This window comes from Sarcophilus harrisii, chromosome 1, assembly GCF_902635505.1.
Source record: "Sarcophilus harrisii chromosome 1, mSarHar1.11, whole genome shotgun sequence".
NCBI lineage: Eukaryota > Metazoa > Chordata > Mammalia > Dasyuromorphia > Dasyuridae > Sarcophilus > Sarcophilus harrisii.
In genome coordinates, this window is record NC_045426.1 from 522,902,171 (window position 1) to 522,925,432 (window position 23,262).

The following is a 23,262-nucleotide window of genomic DNA, read 5'->3' on the forward strand; positions in this document are numbered from 1 at the left end:
GTTGGAATAGATATTTTTTGGTGAGGTAGAGAATATTTGGAAATATTGCCTTTTAAATTTTCAACAATCCATGTTTGTTTCCCAGTTCTGTAAGATACCCAGTTCTTATTAAAGCACATTATATTACTTTATGCTTTATAATTTATTTTTATTTACCTACATTATATTTTAGATTTTTACACAGATTTTTTTTTTTTGTTTGTTTGTTTGTTTTGACAATACTACTATTGAATGATATAGGTCTACATGTTAACGGATTTTACTGGTTTTATCAATCATATATCTAATTTCTGGAAAGGAATTATTAGGTTTTAATATGCTAAGACATATTATAGTGATTGTTGTCTGACTTTCTCAAGTTCTTATGTAATAGTATTCTCTCAAAAAGTTCTTTATCAACCCACATTTAAAGACTAAATGCAGGATGTGGTTATTATTAGCTGCAGTATAAGTATAAAGTTTATAGAACAAGCCAAAATATCGGTTGCTATTCCTTTATTATTATTCTTTTATTTTAATAATTATTTCTTATGACTTCTATCACTGATGATTTATTTCTTCATTTTACATTCATCTGTCATTATTTAAGTATATCATATCTTTAAGTGATATGTTCAACATAGTTTTATTTACAAAATCTTGGCAAAAATGATAAGGATAAGTGAGTGTTTAAATCTATTACCTAGGGCCACAATTGTGATAACAAGAATCTAAAGCTTAGTTGAGCCCTTCAGTTCACTGATAACCAATAAATCCCTTCCTCAGCAGTTTTCTAGGTTGGTAGAACCTATTAGATTGTTTTTTGCTGACCTAGCCTTTCAGAATGAAGCCACTTTCACACAAGTATGATGCATCAGAATAAGACTTTAGTAGAGAAAAACATTTTAAATAGATTATTGTTGTAGTGTTCAAAGTTGCAAAGGATGAAAAAATATGAGTTAGGTGTAAAATATGAAAAATGATCTTTGGTTCTTTTTGAAAATATAAAATACCTATAGTAGTATAGGATTATAATAAAAGGCAGTAATTACTTATAGATATTCTACATGTGCTCATGAGTACAACAGATATAAAATATTGTCCTTGCCCTTAAGAAGCCTGTAATCTAATGAAGAAAACATGGCGAAACAAAAAGCAAGAAGTGATAATATAATTAGATATGTACAAACCTAGAAAATAGCAAAATGATCATTTTAACTAATGATGATTGTAGTTTGGGAAAGAAAAAAGGAAATGAGTGTAAAATAATTTGATTCAAGCTTCATGAGGAAGGCTGGAATCTGAAGTTTAAGTGGGATTTAAATTGGCAGAAGAAATCATTCAAGGTGAGGGGAAAAACATGAATCTATGGGCATAAAAGCAAGGATGAACAGGAAGAAAAATAAATATTTCACTATAGAGAAATTATATTCCCTGGCATATTAAGAAATATGGTTTTGTATGCATGGTGGAACTCATTATATAAAACTTTCAAAAGCAGGAGAGGTTTTCAGACTTGATTTGATTTTGAAATAATGAAGCACTGGAAGTTGTTGAGCAAAAGTGATGAAAAGAGTATTAATGGAAGATTAATCAATATTCATTATATGAAATAGGGTGGAGGAAGGAGTGTTAAAGACAAAGAAAATAAGTAGTTAATATAGTCCAAAACCACTACAGGGAAGATTTAAGCTGGTGGTAATAGAAATCAAGAGAAAGTAATAGACAAAATGAAGTTTTCAGATAAAACTTTGTGACTGCTTGGATATGGATCAAACAGAGGAATGAACAAAATTGACAACTAGCTTTTCAGTTTTGATCCCTGTAAGAGATGTGGTACCAATTACAAAGAGTAGATAACTAGGAAGAAAAATTGCTTAGAGAACAAATAGAATATGACATGGAAAAGTCACTAAAGTGTCTGTATCTCTCATCATCTTCCTCTCTAAAACATAGATATTAGACTAAATGCTTTTTAAGGATTCTTCTGCCTTTAAAGTTAAGTGTATTTAAAATAAGTTCTATATTTTTTAAAATAATGTGTTTAAATATGGTAAAATATAGAAGTTGGAACAAAAAAACAACAACACTAAAGCACCTACTTTTGGAGAGGCACTGTGCTCTTTACAAATATTACAAATGTTATCTCATTTGATTTTTACAGCAACCCTGCACCATAAGGGCTATGATTTCACATATTTTACATCTGAGGAAACTGAGACATAATTAATTGAATAACTATTCTACAGTCATACTGCCAGACAGAATCTGAGGCTACATATATAAACTCAGTACTTGTTAATTTATCAAGTCCAGTGGTTTATCTACTCACTGTACCAATTAAATGTTCCAACAGAAATACTTTAAGGCCCTTGAGGGCAGGGACTGTTTTAGGTTTGCCTTTAAAACACAACACCTGATGTGGTAGCTGACACATATTTAGCAATTAAATATTTAAATGGAGCTTAACACCTTTGAGTTTCACTTCATTATCTTTAGAAAAAATGGTGATGGATTTTATTTCTTTATTTGTTTAACTTTGAGATTCTATTTCCTATGTCTATAGCACTCGTGGCTTTTAAACTTCTGAGATAGCCAGAATTTTGGTGGGGGGAGTGTATTTTAAACAAATTTGGGGAAAATATATTTTATCAAACTTTATACCCTTATTTTGACTTCAAAAATATAATCACTATTTCACACTATTTATATTGTATAACATGATGTAGTGTTTTGGTACAGAGGGGCTGAGCTCTATAAGAAAGAATGTTTAGAAAGAAAAAAAAAATCAGAAAACCAGAAATTGAGCGATGAACACTCAGAGCTTGCTGGCAGAAAGAAAATATATCAATAAATGAAAGAAATAAAATACATTTGGGGACGATGGAAGACTATGGATACTGTTCAGTATCTTTGAAACTAAAGAAAGAAATAATATCAGGGAGAATATAGGACATATACTTGGTCAAAGAAAACAATGACAAAGTGGAAGTCATAGGCATACGTATACCTGTTATTCTAGAAGTTTGATTAAAATAAGTTGAAAACTAAGATAGTTTCTAGAAGGAATGGCCATGCCAAATAATGACAGTTAATAATTTTATTAAAATAATTGAATTCATATATTTTTATTTTCTGGATAGTTATTTCAAGAAAGGTTTGTTCACTCAAGCCATTCTCCAATTGATAAATGGTCAAAGGATATGAACAGACAAATTTCAGATGGTGAAATTGAAACTATCTCTAATCATATGAAAAAGTGTTCCAAATCATGACTGATCATAGAAATGCAAATTCTGAGATACCACTACACATCTGTCAAATTGGCTAAGATGACAGGAAAAAATAATGATGAATGTTGGAGGGAATGCGGGAAAACTGGGACACTGATGCATTGTTGGTGGAGTTGTGAATGAATCAAAGCATTCTGGAGAGCAATCTGGAATTATGCCCAAAAAGTTATCAAACTGTGCATATTCTTTGATCCAGCAGTGGGCTTATACCCCAAAGAGATACTAAAGAAGGGAAAGGGACCTGTATGTGCCAAAATATTTGTGGTGGCCCTGTTTGTAGTGGCTAGAAACTGGAAAATGAATGGATGCCCATCAATTGGAGAATGGTTGGGTAAATTGTCGTATATGAATGTTATGGAATATTATTTTTCTGTAAGAGAAATGGCCAGCAGGATGAATACAGAAAGGCTTAGAGAGACTTACATGAACTAATTCTAAGTGAAATGAGCAGAACCAAGAGATCATTATATACTTCAACAATGATACTGTATGAGGATGTATTCTGATGGAAGTGGATTTCTTTGACAGAGAGAAGATCTAATTCAGTATCAGTTGATCAATGATGGACAGAAGCAGCTACACTCAAAGAAAGAATACTGGGAAATGAATATAAACTGTTAGCATTTTTGTTTTTCTTCCCAGGTTATTTTTAGCTTCTGAATCCAATTCTTCCTGTGCAACAAGAGAACTGTTTGGTTCTGCACACATATATTGCATCAGGATATACTGTGGCAGATTTAACATGTATAGGACTGCTCTCCCATCTGGAGGAGTGGGTGGAGGGAGGAGAAAAATCGGAACAGAAGTGAGTGTAAGGGATAATGTTGTAAAAAAATTACCCTAGCATGGGTTCTGTCAATAAAAAGTTATAATTATTAAAAAGAAAAAGAAAGGTTTCTTCAATTGGGGCTGAATTGGTTATACTTGTTTCCAAACATTCTATTCAATAGAACAAAATCTAGAATTTTAGTTATATTTCAAGACTTTATTTTCTACTCCAGTAGAGTAATATAAAAAAAAAATTAAAAAAAAAGAACATATATATTATTTGCCTTGTAAAAAGAAGTCTTTCAAAATAGAGAACAAAGTTTTTCTTTGTACTTCCCTGGCTTTTGAAAACATACATTATTCCTTTCTTTTCTACTTTTTCCATTTTTTACTCATTTCTACATTGTTTCCAAAAATAGGTGATGGTAAACCAAGAGTATTACTGTTAAAGAGCTTAGTCAGAATAAGAAAACCATAATGAGAAAATCCATGGCAGCACTCTTATTTCCTCCTTTGACTTTTTCTTTCGACATTATTACTTTAGGGGGGGAGGATTCTGGGAAGGTAGTAAAGTAGATTTCAAGTTCAAGATAAATTTCAATATTTCCCCCCAAAAACTGTGCCTCAGGATGAACATAGATTGGTGAAAAATCAGGAAGACTTGGGGTAGAACAAGTGTTCTCCAAGGTACAGCAAAAGAAGATCTGAATAAAGTCTCAGGCCCAGGGATTAACTTGTGTGAAGTGCAAACACTTCCTGGCTAATTCTACAGAAAAATCAAGTGGGGAGCTCTAGAGCTAGCTAGGTTTAGTTACAGAATCTTTCACTTCTGGACTGCTTGAAGGGTATTAGTCTGAGCCTTGGAAGACTGAGTGAAACCTGACTAATTAGGAACACCAGACCTAGCTATGCTGCTAAGATTTGGCTCTGGGTGAGAAAAAATGAGCATACTAGGTAAGTGCAGAAACAGTGTGGCAGGAATGCTGCTGGCTACAGGGCTTTTGATTTAGATTTCCTGGTCAGAGTGCAGAGCTGAAGTGAAGCTAGAGGCACTATCTCCCCACTCCATGATTAGAGGTGTTTACACTAATAGCTTTTATTTAAAATAAAGTGAGCTAGCAAAGAAGGAAGAACCCCACCATAGAAACCTGACATGTGAACAGGGAAGACCAGGGTCCATCTTCAGAGAAGGACACTGAAATCAAACAAACAAACAAACAACAACAACAACAGCAACAACAACAACAAAACTTCCACTCCAAAGAGTAAAGTGAAATGGCTCCCTGTCCAAAGGAAATTTATATAAATCAAAAAAGGGATTTAAAAATCAAATGAGAGACACTGAGGAAAATCTTAAAAACAAAAACAAAAACAATTCAAGAAAAATAAGATTATGAGAAAAAGTTAAGCAGCTAGAAAAGAAGATACAGAGTCTTAAAGATAAAAATGATTCTTTGAAAATTAGAATTAGGCAAGGGGAAGCCAGTGAAGGTATGAGAGACAAATAAATAATAAAACAAATTATAAAGAATGAAAAAAACAGAACAGAATATGAAACATCTTATAAGAAAAATGTCAGCCGGAGAACAGAACAAGAAGAGAAAATATAAGAATAATTGGACTGTCTGAAAGTTGCCACCAAAAAAAAAAGAACCTTGACCCAATAATGCAAGAAATAATCCAAAAAACATTGTTTTAGCGTGATAGAAGATGAGAGGAAAGTATAAATAGGAAAAAAAATCAACCAACCAATCAACACCTCAATGAGATCCTTTATGGACAACACATAAAAATATTATTGCCAAATTTTTGAAACCCCCAGATCAAAGAGAATATTTTGCAATAAATAAGAATAAAGCAATTCAAAACCATTGGAGATATAATTAGAATTGTACAGGGCTTATCAGTAGCCACAAGAAAAGACCACAGGTGTTTGAATCACATCTATTGATAATCAAAAGAACTAGGCCTGCAGCCAAAAATATCACATCCAGAAAAATTATCTATAATATTGAATGAGAAAAATGGAAATTCAATGAATTTGCAGATTTTCAGGATTTTCTATTAACTGAATATGAACTTTATAGGAAATTTAATATATAAGAGCCAATATCAAAGATCAGTTTCAAGGAACTCAACATGGACAAATTGTTTTTAGTTTTTTTAAATTTAATATGAAATATACATACATATATATATATATATATATATATATATATATATATACCATATATTTAAGACTCACATCAACAATAGGATAGTTAAAAAGAAAGATTGGGGCAGAGTTAAGATAAAAATTGTCATTATGTTATATAAATGAGGTGCAGGGAAAGAATAGACATAGAGGCATTCGAAGGAGAAGGAGTGCTTGTAGTTCTGAAAACCTGCTCACATCAGAAATGAGTCAAATAGGCAACACTATGTATATATCATGAAAGGTACAGCATCTTCCAAACTCCATAAAAATAAGGGGAGAAGGATGGGGTAGATGGGAAAGGGTGAGAGAAGAATACAAGGGAGGGTTTCATGATTGGGGGAAGGTTAAATAATAGCAAGACAAGTTAGGGAGCAGAAATAAAGCAAAGAGTCAGCAGGGATAGGAAAGAAGTCCTCAGGATGTGTGTGTGTGTGTTTGTGTGTGTGTGTATGTGTGTGTGTATTTATCTACATAAGTATAAATATATCATTTCTTAATTATACCTAGCTTGAGGGTGGTAGTGGGAGAAGAGATGGGGGAAATAAATAAAGTAAAAAAGGTGCATAGCAGAGAACAAAAGAACAAAGAAGTAAAGATAAGATGGGCATTGATGAATATAATTTCTTCTACTAATCTCTCTCTCTCTCTCTCTGTATATATATATATATATATATATATATATATATATACTTTCTTGAACAGGTAATTTGTTGTTATATATTTTGTATCCTTCCTGATATTATGCTAGGCAAATAACCGTGTTTTCTTTTTAAAATTTGTTTTATTTTATTTTGGCATGCCCTTTCTGTTTTTCTTTCTTCTTATTCTGTTTTTTTTTAAATAAAATACATTTTAAAAACAAAAAAAAAAATTAAATCACAATACCATATAAAATATTTGGAATTTTTAAAAAAGACTGTCACTTTAGAGGATCCACATGTAAAGTGAAAGCTACACTTTTTCTAGCTATCCAAATAAGCAAAGTTATATGAAAGCAGTAAAATATTAAGACCATTGTACAATTGTATAATTATGTTTCTCTATAATAGTATATGTTTATTTGTTTGTTTGTTTTTTTTTTTAAGAATTCAGGAATGATTTTTTTTTTTTTTTTGGTTTCAGTGTTTACACAATTACTTTCTGAAATCACTTTATTCTTGCATTACATTAGAGTTTGAGGTATTCTAATCCACATAGTCCCTCCTCAATAGTAGGAAGAAGTTTCCATGAAAGTCAATCCTTGAGCATTTAATACAAATGAAATCTCTTCACAAATCAATGATTTTATGTTTGTCTAGGAGTTAGGTGGCAGAACTGCAGATTATGAAATGTGTGCCAATGTAGGGCGGTAAACACCTGTTTTGGTCATGGAAAAGTGATTGTTAAATTTCTAATGGGAAAATTTACACTTCAGAAACCAGCATTCTACAATTCAGGGTACGATGTATCATTTGATTAATGTCTGGACTTAAGAAAATGATGGAGGGGATATTAACAATGCAAATTAAACCCAAAAGTGAATTGTTAATGTGTTTTCATATGAAGAGTTAATTGTTAAATACCAGCACATCTGAATATACCTCAAATAAACAAAATCCACTCATCAATTATATTTAGATTCTTCTTTTTCCAAAGACTTTTTATATTTAAGGCTCAATACATCAATCTTATAAATCTAATAATTACACGCAAAAATACCAACTTGAGGATTTCATATTTGCTGGAGAACATTGGTTTTAACATGTTGTAAAAATAAGCAGCTGCAGCAATCCATATGACATAAACCCAAATGATTGACAGCAAAAGCTAACAGAAGTAGAAATTGAAAACCTTTCAGTTGTATTGAATTCCTTTAAATCCAGATTTAATAATAATCCTTTTTTTCTTTATTTAATGACTAAATAAATAAAAAAAGAAAAAAAAAACAACAAAAACCTTTTAACACTCCAAGCATTTTTGGAGCTTACAGCTATATGGAGACTACAAAACTGAGCTGCAATTAAAATATGCTTCCGAAAAGATAACTATTTCTGAACAGCAGCACAACTAGAAAGCATGTGTCCTATATTAGTTCCAACAACTGCACCTGCTACCTCTTCTCTCATCCATGCTTCTTACTTCCCAGTGACCAAACTGCTAATTCATTTAAGGAACTCCTTCCTCACTTTCATCTTTTAAGAGTCATTAGCTTCCTTTAAGTCTCAACTTTATTAAGGTTTTCCTCATACCTCAGTTGCAAATGCCCTCAGTCAGTGTTTTATCCCTGCTCAAATGAGCTCCTACATATTTGTTCATGTGAATCTAGTTCACAGGGGTAAAACATGCTGTCAGCAACACTCTTCAGTGGAGTCCATAGCCAATTAAAATTTAATTGAAAAAATTTAACAAAATAAATAAAAATACAATAAAGCATAGATAAAATTATGTTTTCAGATGAAGTCAATATGTATTCATGAGGGTTCCTAGGAAATGATTAGTAATCCTCATTTCTGAATCACTCACCACTATTCAGCACAGTGCTGGACCTATAGTATGTGCTCAGGAAATACTGATGTACCTTTCATGAGGAGGAAGGATTATTTTCACTATTTTCTTTGAATCTTCTGGCCTCTAATCATAGTGTCTTATAAATAGTAGGTACTTACTAGACACTGTTGAACAAATTAGTGAATTATTATCTCCTTAAACAGGCACCTAAATGATGCAAGTTAGAGTACCAGGCTCAGAATCAGGAAGATTATAATTCAAATTTTAAAACCCTTCCTAGTCATGTATTCTTGTACATGTCATTTAAGCCCTATTTGCTTCCATTTCTTTATCTGTAAAAATGAGAGTCATAATGCCATCTATGTTCTAGGGTTATTGTGAAGATCAAATAAGAGGTTAATATACATAACTAGCACCATGTTTGCATGGAATAATAGGTGCTTTATAAACATGCTAGCTAGCGAATATTATGAATATTTTGAAAAATCAAAGAACATTTTAAAAATGTACAGAGTGATTATTTTGTAGTCAAAGCCCCCAGATTCAAATCCTGACTTTACTATATGCTTTTGTGTAACCTTGGACGAATTACTTAATTCCTCTATATCTAAGTTCTTCAGCTACAAGAAGTAGTTGGACTCTGTAGCTTCCAAGGTTCCTTTTATTTCTAAATCTGATAATAGAATCCTGATTGAAATCTATGATAATATAATGAATTTTTGCAAAATGTTATCTGTACTGAAATACTTGTTATGCTTACTTAAATAATTGCCTTATTTAAAATGAGAGAATGAACAGTTAGTGTCATGAATAAACCAACACCAATGCCAGGAGGTAAAATGTAGCTAAGGATATCTCTATATCGCTGTCTTACACTTAGTAAACACAAGGCCCTTACATATGTGTAGACTACTTGAAAGTTAACTCTACTGTGTCTAGACAATGTCTAAATAGCTGAATAGAAAATGGAAAAGTTGATCCATTATCCAGATGCCTACAAATATCTAAGTCTCTGTCATGAAGCCAACAAAATCCATTTGTTTTGTCATCATGTATATAGGGGATATCTTGCACCCTATTTTCAGTCTCTATACTTATTTAAATTAAGACACTGGTGAAATGGATTGCAATTCATTTAGTTATATTTATTGCTTCAACTAGACAGTTTATTAGCCTGTTTTCAATTTTAGCTAAGTCAGATAAAAATTGCCTACCAAGTAGTATCATATTTAACCATTCTACTGTCATTTCAGAACTCTGCTATATCTGCAAAAATTTTACTATGTCATTGTGTCTTCATTTTTTTCACTTTCATCGTCCTAAACACCCTGCAAATTAGGGCAAATGACTATTTTTCATTCAACATTATCAAGCACTTATACTCTGAGCCAGGTAATATACGATATACTTAGATGACAAAACAGAAGATTCTGTTTTGGCTTATTTACTCTGGACATTTATTGAAGTGAAGATGAACCATACAATTTTATTTAATTTTTATTTAATTTAATTTAGGAAAATTCAAGTTGAATTTCATGAGAATTATCAATGATATTCATTTTGAATGTCTTTAACCCTTGTGAATTCCATGCCTGGAATTCATTCTCTTTCTTGTTTTTATCTTTTGGAGTCTTGATCTTTAAGGTTCAATTTAAGTGTCACTTCTTTCATGAAGCCTTTCTTGATTTCCCCAATTAAAAGTTTCTTCACCCTTTTCAAATTTTTTAGAGCATTTTGTCATCTTTCCTTTGTCCCTTTCATTCTCTCTTTGATCAATTTTCATTGAAGTATCATACTTCAATGCCCCACTGTAGTGTGGAAAAGACAGTTCATTTTTAAGCTATTTTAACAGAAGACAAGCTCTGGCAGGTCCAATTGAGCTAAAATAGCTTTGAATATTGGCATAAAGAAGAATTGTGCATTTCTTAAAGACTAGTTTTAGCTAAACTAAGACTAGTTTAGCTAAGTGTTGGCAAAGTTGGCCACTGCACAAGTACTAAGTACACTAAGTGTACTTTAATAGGTGCAAATATTGGCCCTACATTCTCTGATTATGTGATTCCTTCCCTCCTTTAGCAATAATATTCTTCAATAACTTAGTGGCTAAAAATGAGAAGAAGAAAGTGCTAATAATCACAGTTTTAAAGGCATTTACCTGTTGGTACCCTTTAACATACAATTCCCACTGATGATGAATGAACTGATACACTACTGGAAGAAAGGAATAATAAAATTTAATATTAAATACATGATTATTCTCAGTGTGCTAAAGGAACACATTAAAGTTTGTGGAACCCTCAGTAATAAAATGTTTGTGTATGTGTGTGTGTGTGTGTGTGTATGTGTGTGATAGATTTATAGGAAAATAAGAAGTTTGAAGAGAAGAAATGTAGGGATTTGTGATTGATTAGCATAGGTAGTACTCAAATGAAAATAGAATCCTTTCAAAGTAGTATCATGTAATAAGATTTTGGAATTTTGATGGGTTTGTGGCTCATATTATGGTAACTAAGTGGTTCAAACCAAACAAAACCAGACATGGAATCCAGAAGACCTGAGTTCAAATTCAGCCTTAGGCACTATTTAGTTATATAACTAAGTCACTTAACTCCTATCTGTCTCACTTTGCTAGTTTGTAAAATAGAGATACTTTATAGTGCCAACCTCCTGGTATTTTTGTGAAAATGAAATGAGTTCTTTATAAAGTTTTCTGCTATAGGAACTATAATTTATCATCACCATCAACATCATCATCATCATCAACTATTAGTTGATTATTAGCAAAACTCTAATATTTAGAATGTGTATATGTAATTTAACTTTTGGGGTTCATTTAGCATTCTTTGCCCTTTTTCTTATAATCCTTTGCCACTACAACTGTGGAAATGGAATGGAGCTGCATGATGCAAGTATGATTACATATATATTATTTCTATGCTGTTGATTGGGCATAGAAAGAGAAACAGAAAAGAGTAAAGTTTTATTGACTGTTATATGCCAGGAAATATCTTAAGGGCTTTACAAATGTTAACTCATTTCATCCTTACAACATCTGTGGAAGGTAGATGCTATTATTACACCAACTTACAATTGAGTAAACTGAGATAGAAAGAAGTGAATGACTTGCCCAGGGTTACATAGCTAATATGTATCTGAGGACAGATTTGAAATAAGGATTTTCTGACTCTTAGTTCCATCTTGGCCAAAGATTTTATCATTTAGTGGGCAAACAACTTTTTATAATCTAATTTTCTCCTGCAAAATTAGATTAAAAATATATCTTTATTATTAAAAATAATTAATAAAATTATTCTAGTGTAGACAGATTTTGATTTTAAGATCTGCATGTTTTTCAGACCTAGATATACTCATAGATAATTCTTGGATTATCTACTAAACTTAATTTAGCTGACAGCCAAAAATGTAAGATGACAATTTACTATCAGGATCAATTTCAAAAAAAAAAAAAACTTTCACCGTTATGAAATGATAGTATTTAACTTTTTTCTTTATAATGTAAAGTTTGTTATCATCATTACATAGAGTTCCAGGGATAGAATGCATTTTCTCCAAAAATTTATTTGCAAGACAAATGATGCCATGAATCCCATATAAATAAATAGCAATTTATGTCATTACAATGTAATTTTTAAAACAAATATGTATGGAATGGCTTATAAATGTGTGCTTTTATAATTTTTTTCAAAGAAGGTCAATATGTTAAAAATAGAGATAATATTTAGCATTTTCATTCTGTAGATAGTCCAATGCAGCTTGTCACTCCAACTACTTACTGGATATGTTGTCACAAGTAAATTTATAAGTGGAATCTACTTCTATGTTATGTAGAAACCCCAAGTTTAAGGAAAAGAGGGATGATGATATAAGGGTAATAAGTGTAAGGATTTCAAATAGTGAAATGCATTCTAACACCAAAGAAAACTAAAGAAAATACATTTTTTTAAATTCATCTATTTGTATATATGTAATTTCTGATTCCCTCGTCTCTACATAATGTGAGAAATAAAAGTTAATTTTCCTATTTCTTAGTATATGTCATAAACATGTGATTAAAATTGTAAAAAAGAAAACAATACTTGTTAAATAGCAAAAGCAACAGCAACAACAACAATAACAAAGGTGTACTTAAGCACACACAGACAAAAAGAAAAAACACCATTAAGAACTCACAAACACAAATCTAGTCAGCTGTTCTAATGTTTTATCATCACTGAGCTGGGGTAGAAATAGAATACAAAAGTGATGTTTATCATTATGAGATACAAGTAATGGTACATTACCACTCTATTACTTGAAGTTTTGTGAATTTGACAAGACATCTTCTTCCTCCTAGAATCCAAATGCCTGGAATCAATTTCCTCATTGTCTCTGTCTTTCAGAATCAGATCAGATTCTGATCAGAATCAACCTTATTTCAAAGTTGATATTTACTTCCACCTACTCCATGATAAATTTCTTGATTCATCATCCTTCCTGATAAAATTTCCCTCCTTCAAAAAATTTTAGATCACTTTGTTTCAATTATTCTTCTCTTTCCCCACCATTCCCTATTTACACTAGATTTAGTTGTTTACTTATATAACCAATTACTCTCAATAAACAAAACTACTTGAACACAGGGATTACTTATTTTCTAAAATTTATATTTCCAGCATTTAAAATAGAACTTAGAATTCAAGCCATATTTAACATTTATTGATTTGGTGTTATTTAATGATTTGTTATTTTAATTGAAAAAAATCTAAATTCTAATTTAGTTTATGGAAATGAATAAAGAATTAGAGGTATTCTTGCATTGTAGAAGACATTATGCCTTTTTTCTATGAATTTTTAATTTTGGAGTATAAAATTCTGTGTGTTTTTTCTCAGTCTTTTACTAATATCAGTAACTATTAGAAAAAAATATTATTTTTGACTTAGTGAGCATTTAATAAATGCTTTTTGACTGACTATAATACTTTAAATTAAGCCATCTATACATACCAAATTTGATAAAGACATTAGTAAAATACACCATTTTCTAAATATTAGGGGAAAATTAATTGTTGTCTATACAAGGTCACCAACAATTTCAAAAAAGCCCAGCATATAGATGCTTCTTTACCTCTCTAAAGCTCTTGATGATATTGACTAGCCCACTTCTTTCTGAAAATTGTGTCCTCCTTTGGTCTGATTCTCCTCTAGACATATCTAATATTATCTTTCTATTCCTATACAAAAATTTTGTTCATATCTCATGATCCCTTACTAATATTTAGCCACCTAATCATTGTTATCGTTCAAAGTTCTTTCATGGCCCTCTCTGTTCAATCTGTTCTCTCTTCCTTGTTGATATAAAAAAAAACTTCCAATGATTCAATGCTCATCCCTAAGCAGATGATTTCCAAAACTAACTCTCTCTTTCTCTCTGTCTGTCTATTCATCCATCCAGCTGTCTATCTTTTTCCTAGTATCTTTTCTAAAATCCATTCTCATATTCTTAGTTGTTGACAAGCTTTTAAACCTAAATATTCCATCAAACATCTTAAACTTAACATGTCCAAAAAGGAGCATCATTTTCTTTTTTCCCCATTAATGAACTCTTTTTCCAAACTTTATTACTTCTGAAAGTTAACTACCATCCTCCTACTCACAAAGCTTCATAATCTCAAATCATCTTTCACTCTTCTTCATTTCTCCAATATCCAATTACTTGTAAAGTATTGTCACATCTATCCCTCAACAATATGTTTTTCAATATATTCTTCTTTTCTTCTCCACCTACTTAAATCCCCTCTTAGTTCAGGCCCTTGTTATCTCTGTCTCCTCACAGAGTGTCTAGACTCTTCTCTATTCTCCACATAGCTGTCAAAAAGACTTGTCATCACATCATTCTTAGTATTGTAAGTTCCCTCCTTTCAAATTCTCTATGGTTCCTCATTGTCTTTCAGATGGTTTGCAATCATCCTAGCATTTGACTCTCTTAAACTTATCCATATTTCAAAATATTTATCTTCAGAAGGTATCTAAGTAGTATAGTAAATTAAGCTCTGGACTTGAAGTCAGGAAGGCTTTGGGTCAAGAAGGTCTGAGTTCAAATGAAACCATAGACTTATTAGCTGGATGGCTCTGGCTAAGTCAATTAACCATTCCTGCTTGGGTCTGCTCAACTGTAAAAAGTGAACAATAACAGCACTTATTCTCCAGGGTTTGTAAGGCTAAGATATGATAATATTGGTAAATATTGGTAAAGTGCTTACTTAGTATAATAGATGGCACATAGTAAGCACTTATTAAAGGCATGATCCCTTTCCTTCTTTTATGCTACATTCAACACAAATTGGACCATTCTCTGAACTAGCCATCTGATCTATGAATTTAATACTGGCTATTTTCCATACCTAGAATGATCTTCCTCCTCATCTTTGTAACTAAGAGTTTTTTACCTTTTTTTTCAAGCCTCAAATCAAACATGACTTTTCCTCTGTGAAGCCTGCACTAATGCTGCTCTGAGCTGGTAGTGCTCTTTGCCTCTGAAATAGCCTTACAGATATTTGTCTTTCTACCTGTTGCTATCCCATTGTAGCTCCAGGGAAGAGATTGTTTTTGTCTTTGTTGTTTGCCATATAAAGAAGCACTTATTGAATATTGAAATGAACTGACTAATCAGTCTCAGAACAAGTTTCCCTCCCCCCATGACTTGATAATCATATTATGTAGATCTTTGATTAAACCTTTGCTTAAAAATAAGAAAGAAAAAAAAAACACAAATCTGATCTGAAGTATGACTAAATAATACCACATTGAGATTTTCAAAGCACTTCCTGTTTACAACAGGGTCCCTCCCTTCTGGGTTTATTGGACTATCAAAACTTTACTTTTCCAAAAGATCTTCAAAATTCTTATATCTAAGATCTATAGGTCTATTCAAATGATCATAGAACTTTCCACAGAAAATATATTTTAGCATACACAAAATAATTTTATGATGTTTTCAGTATCACTATATAAAGGTTATTATATAATGTCTTTATAAAATAAGATAAGAGATATTGAATCTCAGTCACTGACCTTATGTAAGAATTTTGTGTTCCGGAGACATTTAAGCAGACAGGGAGCAGGGAAAATTCAAGAAAGGTAGAAGGCCTTTGACTTTTTTTGAAAATCTTCACAAACATTTATGAGACTTGAATTGGACAAATTTAGCTGCCAGTGAAATCTTGGAAATCTTAGATGTGAGTCGAAGCACATCACCAGGAGTACAAGCACAAATCAGTGAAAAATAAAGCTTCAGACTTATGTTTTGGATGATATTCTAAAAAATCAGGGAAAAAGTCCTTCAGGCCCTAAAATGTAGTTTTCTCTTACATATATGAGAAAACTTGAGTCTGATTTAGTTGCTCATGTAGCTAATTAATGACATTTAGGACTAACATTCCTTGACTTCTGATTTTCAGTCTTGTTCTCTCTGATATACCATGTTGTTATAAAGTGTTCTTTGACAATATACATGATTTAATTTTTTTACATCATTCTATTTCCCGTTGTTTATGAAGTACATTTAATATTATCAATCAATATTTATTAAGCACCTACTACATACCAGATGAATGAGACATTTGATTTTATTACCATTAGAATCCCTTCTATCTTTAAATATCAAGTTTAAGACACATTCTTCCAGTTTCATGAGCTACCTAGTATTCATTCCATCTAATGCACCCAATTTAATTACACTCAAGTGAGTATAAACTCAATGCAATGCTTTTTTAAAATTGTAAAAGAAATTGTTAATGAAGTGTTATTTAAAAAGAAATTTGGTCTTAAAGTTATTTTGTCATATTTCCCCCTTGTTTTTTACCTTCTATGATATAGATGCACTCTCTGTCCGGAGGATACTTGCTGGGATAATTGGGAGAAGTGAAGATACCTCCACTGGCATGCTTTGTCCAATTTCCACACTGCACTGATTTCTGTGCTTCTGAAGTGGTTTGTTTTTCTGCAAAACAGAGCCATCATTCAATGTTTGGGGAAGAAAAAATAGACCTGACCACCTTTGTTTTAGCTCTTATTTTGTAAACTGAGCTGTGAGCTTTCCTTAAAGAAAGACAATCAGGTGTGTATGTGGTCAGATTCTTATAACATTATTGTTTAGAATATAGATAGAATTGGGGAAAATGTCAGGGATTTGCAGTACTTTTTATCCTATTTAATAAACTTACCTATTCCTTTTTTGGTAGCCCCAGAGGAATGCAGAATGATTAGACTTGCTACCACTGAAACAAATAAACAGAAATAATCAGGGAAAGACAAAATTAGTGTTTATGCTAACATATCATGTTAGCTAACATATAAATATAATAACTCAAAAGATAAAATAGTATAACTATTCAATTTTGTTACAATTTTGAAAAAAAAATTTCTACATGGGATTTAGATAACCTCATTTAGAAAATTGAGAAAAGTTTGGACTTCTATTCTTGAAGTTAGTATAAGTTAACTTTGAGTAACATCCAGCAATCTAAAGTTATTGAATACTAGCAGTAAACATGTTATCCCAACAACTTTAATTTAAATAATTTAATTACAACAGATATTTTTAATTTCTAAACTCCCATGATTATACTGGCACCTAAAAGGGAAAAAGGAGGAAGAAAAGAAGCATATATTTTTGGTCCTAAAATACAATGGGGAAATACAAAAACAATAACAACTTGTAATTCACAAGAGAAATCCTAGAATCAAATTCTTAGGGGAAAAAGAGTTAAAGGGGAAAAGGGGAGGGAGGGAAACAAGGGAGAGGAAAGAGATTAATTTAGTTGGAAAATATTTAAGCCAGCATTATTTTTTAAAAATCAACATATAAAACCACTGAGATCCCCACAATTTAAGATGATACAATATTAATCCCTTGAGACTTTAAGGATAAACATTTAGATTATTTTCTGTATTGCAGCCAAATTTTGAATACATAGTTGTTTTTTTTTTTTTTTTTAAGAAAAATCTATTATAAGTTCATTTTTTTTAGGATCAATTTTTACATTTAGAAGAGAAAATTATTCTCTCTGGTCTAAAAAGAAAATCATTTAAAACCATCTTCATTCTTTATTTTTTGTTCGTTTACATGATCTTCATTCTTTTGGTATGATCTGGAGGTAGGAAAGTATATAAAAATGGTTGCATGTTTCATTTTCTTCTTCTTTCCTTTCACATTATTTTTATGTTTGTGTTTTCTGTGAAATCAGTAGAACAAAAAACTTATGTACATGAATATGTATTTGTATTTGTGTGTGAGAGTATATATATATATATATATATATATATATATATATTATACACACATAAAGATGTTTTAAGTGATTTGGAGGGACATTATAATATACTATAAAAACCTTTCCCTGAAGCTTGCCACATGAGCTTTTACCTTGGGAACAGAAACTTAAGTAAAAGGTCAAGGAGCATGGATTGCACATTGGGTTCTAGAGTTGACATTTGAACTATGTTGTTGTGAACTGCTGTTTTGCATAGTTTTAATCTGAACAGAGATTTCCTTTAAAAAAAAAAAAAGGTAATGGTCAGGCCATCTGTTCTTAGAATGGATTAGGCCCTTTCGGTATTTTCCAAAAGAGAAAAAAATCAGTACTTTTACCACATCTTCAGGTAAACCTGAATGCATGTGTTTGCACTTATATAAATGTTTTTATAAACAAACAGATACAAAGGCAACAACCTCTTCAAGTTGACAGCTTTTTTTTGGCAAAGATTCTTTACTATGGTTCCCATTTGTAAATTATTGAATATATGCTATTATCAACGTTTGAGCAGATCTTTAAGTGCGCTACTCAGAAAGAGTATAAGAAACCTTCCTTTATTTTGACAGATATTCTCTGTATAATCAGTTTGACAGAGAATGAGGATATGCCACCAACACTATCTTCTTTATCATGCTTTAGGATGTTGTTTTCTCTTAGATACCCCCCCCCCACACTCCAGGTACACAGTTCTTACACTTACATTTAAAGACAGCGTTATATATTTTTCTGACTAAAAGGCAAGTGGATTCAGAGTAGAGTTTAGTACTATATCCTCAACCCAACAGAGTGTTTTTAGTGTACATTAAAGTAGCTATCATACAAAAAATAAAAATCACTGGTTGAGAATACTCTGACATGATGGAAAAAAGGGGATCTCTTCTAATCCTAACCTTTCCCCATCATCACATCATTCCCATCACCCCCACTTCCCAAAAGCGTGTTTTCTAATCAAGCACAATCCTAAAGCTACGGACTATTCATGAACTTAAAGATTTTTGCAATCTTTTTTCCCTTTTCCTAACCTTAACCTCCCTACCAAAATAAATAAATAAATAAATACTATTATTTCAGTTCAGCACCAGACGAAAATACTAATCATCATCCGCCCCCACCTTCTCCGCTAGCCCCTCTTCAATTATACTGCAATACAGAAAGTTTACATCTGCCCCAGAGACTCCAGCGCTACTGCGGGGTCCGGTTGAAGGGAGGTTGCGCTGTATCCACCTGCGCTTTCCAAAAGGAGGGAGGAGAAAAGGGACGGAAGGAAATGTGGAGGGGGATAACTAAGCTCCCGGAGAAAGGTACTCACTGTGAAACAAACTGCGTCCATAGATCATGTCTGTTCCTTACGCCAGGGACTCCGATCTCCACTAATTCCATTTAGATTCGGGAGGACTTCCAGTGGTGGGGGAGAGGATGGAGTCAGGAGGGGGGCGGGGTGGGGGTTGGGGGAGAATCTGAACCCACACAGCAGCCACAAGCGAATCAACCCTTCCTTCTGCTAGCGCTCGCTTGCTCTAGCTCTCACCGCCTCGAAATCATCATCCCCACCATGACAATCACATCACACCCGGGCAATAATTACCACCATCATCATCACCAACATCACCACAGTCTTCTTTTGCATCATCGCGGCTGCAGCTCTCAGAATGACACCGCGGGGCTTTCTAATGAGTTTGCTGCCGGCTTAAGATCAGAATCCGGCAGGCGGACTAAAGGAAGGGGGGCAAAGAAGCGCGAAGGATAAGGGAAGGGAGTGGAGAGGGGGGAGCTGGTCAAGACTGACGGGCAGCGATGGAGAGGACGTTTAGTCGCTCTCACCCACGACTCGGCAGCGGTTGTAACTCCTTTAGTCCCCAGTTTCATACAAAACCAAGAGCAGACAGCAGCTTTTCCAAGAAGACGCCCAGCAGCAGCCGGTTTTGCTCCAGACCTTTGGGATCTTAGGCAGAGGCATTGAAGATGGGATGAAGGGGTCCTTCATCTGTTCACGGAGATCCCCGCCACCTTTGCTATCTTCAGAAAGAGAAATGGGTGGGTGGGTGAGAGGAGTGGGAGGAGGATATGTAGGGTGGTGGAGGGGCACAGGAGTGACAGAAAGAGGGAGGAGAAGGAATGAGCAAAGGGGAGAAAAGAGTGGAGGGGATGGAAAGAGTTACCAAGTGGGAGCTTTAGTTATATGGTTAGGGAACGAGATCCTCAAGAAAATATGATGCCTTTGAAATAGATCAAATCCTTGTTGCAAAGCGCTCCCCTCTGTTGTTGCATAGTAGAATTGGAGTAACTGGTAGCAAGGACATCACACTCGGTCTGATCTTGGGAGGGATGGGGGTGGAGAGGGGGCGGTGGGAGGAGACGAACCGCTGAAGCTGTGCAGGGAGCTCTCACTTCGCCATCAGCCTCCCTTCCCTCCCCAAATTACCCTGGGGCGGGGTGAAAAAAGAGAACGGTGAAAGAGAAGAAAACCCAGATTCTTTCTTCGTGCCCACAAACTGAAGTAAAATGCTTTGGGGGAAATGATAAGCAATTAGACTCTTCTCTCTTTCTCTGTCTCTCTCAGAAAACCGGAATCATTATGTCCCCTCCCCTCCTTTTAAATCTTATTTATTAAAAGGAAATGGGAACTCTCTCCTAAGGTCGAGAACTAAGAGAGACGCGCTGAGACGAAAAGGCAGCAATAAAAGTTTAGGATAGTTAATCACAGGGCCAGTGTGAAGGTCTCATCTTCCAATCAGCTCCCACATATACGATGGCATCTCTATCTTCTTTTGAAAGATAGGATCCTCTATCATAGATAGAGAATGATTACTTTCCCCAGCAGGTACATCTTCTGGTATTACTTACCCACATCCCTACACACCCATCCCCATCCAACCCGCTCTATGCCAGGGGAACCAAGTTGGGAATCTTGCACTGTAAGGAGCTAGAAACGGAAAGCCTTAGCTTTAAAAAGAAAGAAGTGAAACAAAGAAAGGAGAATAATTCAGAAAGGCAGAGAAGACAAGCCAGGAAAAGGGTGTGTGGGGGCGTGAGGGAAAAGGAGTCACTGAAAGGAAATTGCAGCGATACCCCCACCCTACCCCCTTCTAGACTCTACGACTGTTGCTACGGGTTCGGTTCTGGGGGGGTATAGTAAAAGCCCCATGATTGTGCTCTAGGGAGCCTAGAAAAAATGGCTAAGGAGGCTGAACCCTAAGCCCCGTCCGGTATACTCCCATCCCTCCAATCCTTCCGATCCCCAGGGCTCCTTCCCTGCTGCTCACGTTCAAGCCTGGTCCGCTTCAGCCTCCCTTCACAGACCAGGAAACACATCTGCTGAGAGGGGAATGTAGATTGAAGAAGAGAGGTAGAAAAGAGAAAGGGGGGAGGGAGGAATAAGAGAAAGAGGGATGGGTAAGGAATGCTGAAAGAAAGATTGGGAATTTTCTAAAAGGAGCTCCTGCTGTGCCTCTATAGCTCTCCTTTGCTCGGCACCTGCTGCTGCGACTGCGGCTCTGCTATGGCTGCAGACCCAGTAGCCGCTCAGAGACACGTGTGGGCATGTATGTCTTTATTGAGTGTCCTTTATAGGACCATTTTAGAGAAGAAACAGTATGTGGGACAAGACAGATATCGTCCCAAGGGTTAGAGGAAAAAGAGAAGAAAGGGAAGGAGGAGTAGAAGGAGAGAGGAGAGAAGGGAAAGGAGGAAACGGAGGATGAGGGGGAGGAAGAGGAAGAGAAGAAGCGAAAGCAGCCGGAGAGGATCACGCTTTCTTAGCTTGGAATTTCTAAGTCTAAAGCTTTATGCCCATACCCACATATACCCCACCCCGACACAACTTAGTCATCTTATGTTCCAGAGCCAAATGCAATAATCTATCTGCAGAGAGAGACTAATAAATGTAAGCAAAGACACGTATAGTGTGGGGTAGTGTAGGGTGGTGTGTGTGTGTGTGTGTGTGTGTGTGTGTGTGTGCGCGTGTGTGAACGCGCGCGTGTGCGGTACCATGCGAGCGCTGGTGTATGGCCTATTGAACCACCCCACCAGAGGTGAAACTATGCGGACCTCCGAGTAAGGAAAAATAAGTCAAGTGAGTGAGAGGGTGCTCTGTGAGAAAGGTGTGTTGTTGAAAGGTTTATTATATATGAAAAGATGCTAAAGGACTGACTGCTCTAAAGTAATAGGCTTCGATGTATAAGATAAAATGAAAGTGCAGGATGAAACAAGATAAGATTAGGAACTGGAGTGGGGAAGGTCTCCAGTTCTCTGTATCTAAATAGAAGACATAGAGTAGTGACCTTGTGGGCAGAGATGGATGACTAAATCACTGCAAAGTCCCAAGAAATATAATGTTTTGTGTACTAGGGAATCTATTCTAGATTTACTGGGATGATAGAAGTAGATAGTTCAGTTCATAATCCATGATTAAGAGAAGAAATGCCAATTTTAAGAATGTTATTTCAACAACTTAAAAGGCAAAAAAAATCTAAAATACATACACAAAATGTCAAGGATGTATATTACGTTCAGGACAATTACAGATTCCCATGTCACATCCAAAGAATTGAAGGTCCAAAATCTTGAGCTAAATTCTGCTTTAAGTTTCCTGCAAGTGAAAGTGCTTAGCCTTTCCTTTTTAATATCCCTTTTTCTATCTCATTCTGGAACTGAGCAGGAATTCTGGAAGTTTTACCTTTTTGTGTGTGAAGGAGAATAAAATATAGGAAATCCATTGAATGAAACTTTAGAAGAAAAGATTCTTTCACAATTTCAGTCCATCTCTTCATCTTTCACTTTCCGAAATTCAGATTTTTTAATGATCAATTCATATTACTAAATTGAATATACTATCATGACTTCCTATTTCCTAAATGGATCTTGAGAAGATATTATGATATTGTTCTCATTCATTTAATACCCTGGACAGGGCTTGTTGCTGTATTTCTTCAGAAGGGGAGAAAAGACTGAAGTCTTCTTCCACATGCTAAATGGCCATCCATTTGCCTTTATTTACTTCTGTATAATTCTCCTTCTTCATTTCTAAAGTTCTGGAGAATCATTTGAATTGGTCAATGTTTCTTCTTGGTTTCTGAACTTGCTATTTTTCCTTCTAGAGAAAAGAAGTAACTTGTAGAAAAAAAACAGGCACATAGTCCTTGTATTAGTACTCTAGTTATTAAAATAATTGAAAATATCTTCTTCGAGGAGATATCCCAAAGTAGCCAGGCTTTAAGAGGTAACC

The 23,262-nt window shown here is 34.0% G+C and overlaps 1 protein-coding gene across 2 annotated transcripts in view; it reads right to left on the reverse strand.

The window, feature by feature from the left end:
- The window catches only part of NETO1 (neuropilin and tolloid like 1), a 205,781-nt gene extending 185,446 nt beyond the window's left edge, over positions 1-20,335 (reverse strand). For both annotated transcript variants that reach the window (XM_031946699.1, XM_012541572.2), the window contains exons 1-3: positions 19,348-20,335; positions 16,947-17,000; positions 16,586-16,723 (exon numbers count right to left, since the gene is read on the reverse strand). In XM_031946699.1, coding sequence (XP_031802559.1) covers positions 16,586-16,723; positions 16,947-17,000; positions 19,348-19,375 — 220 coding nt within the window. In that variant the 5' untranslated portion in view covers positions 19,376-20,335. The remainder of the gene's footprint in view (positions 1-16,585; positions 16,724-16,946; positions 17,001-19,347) is intronic.
- Positions 20,336-23,262: the final 2,927 nt, after the last annotated feature.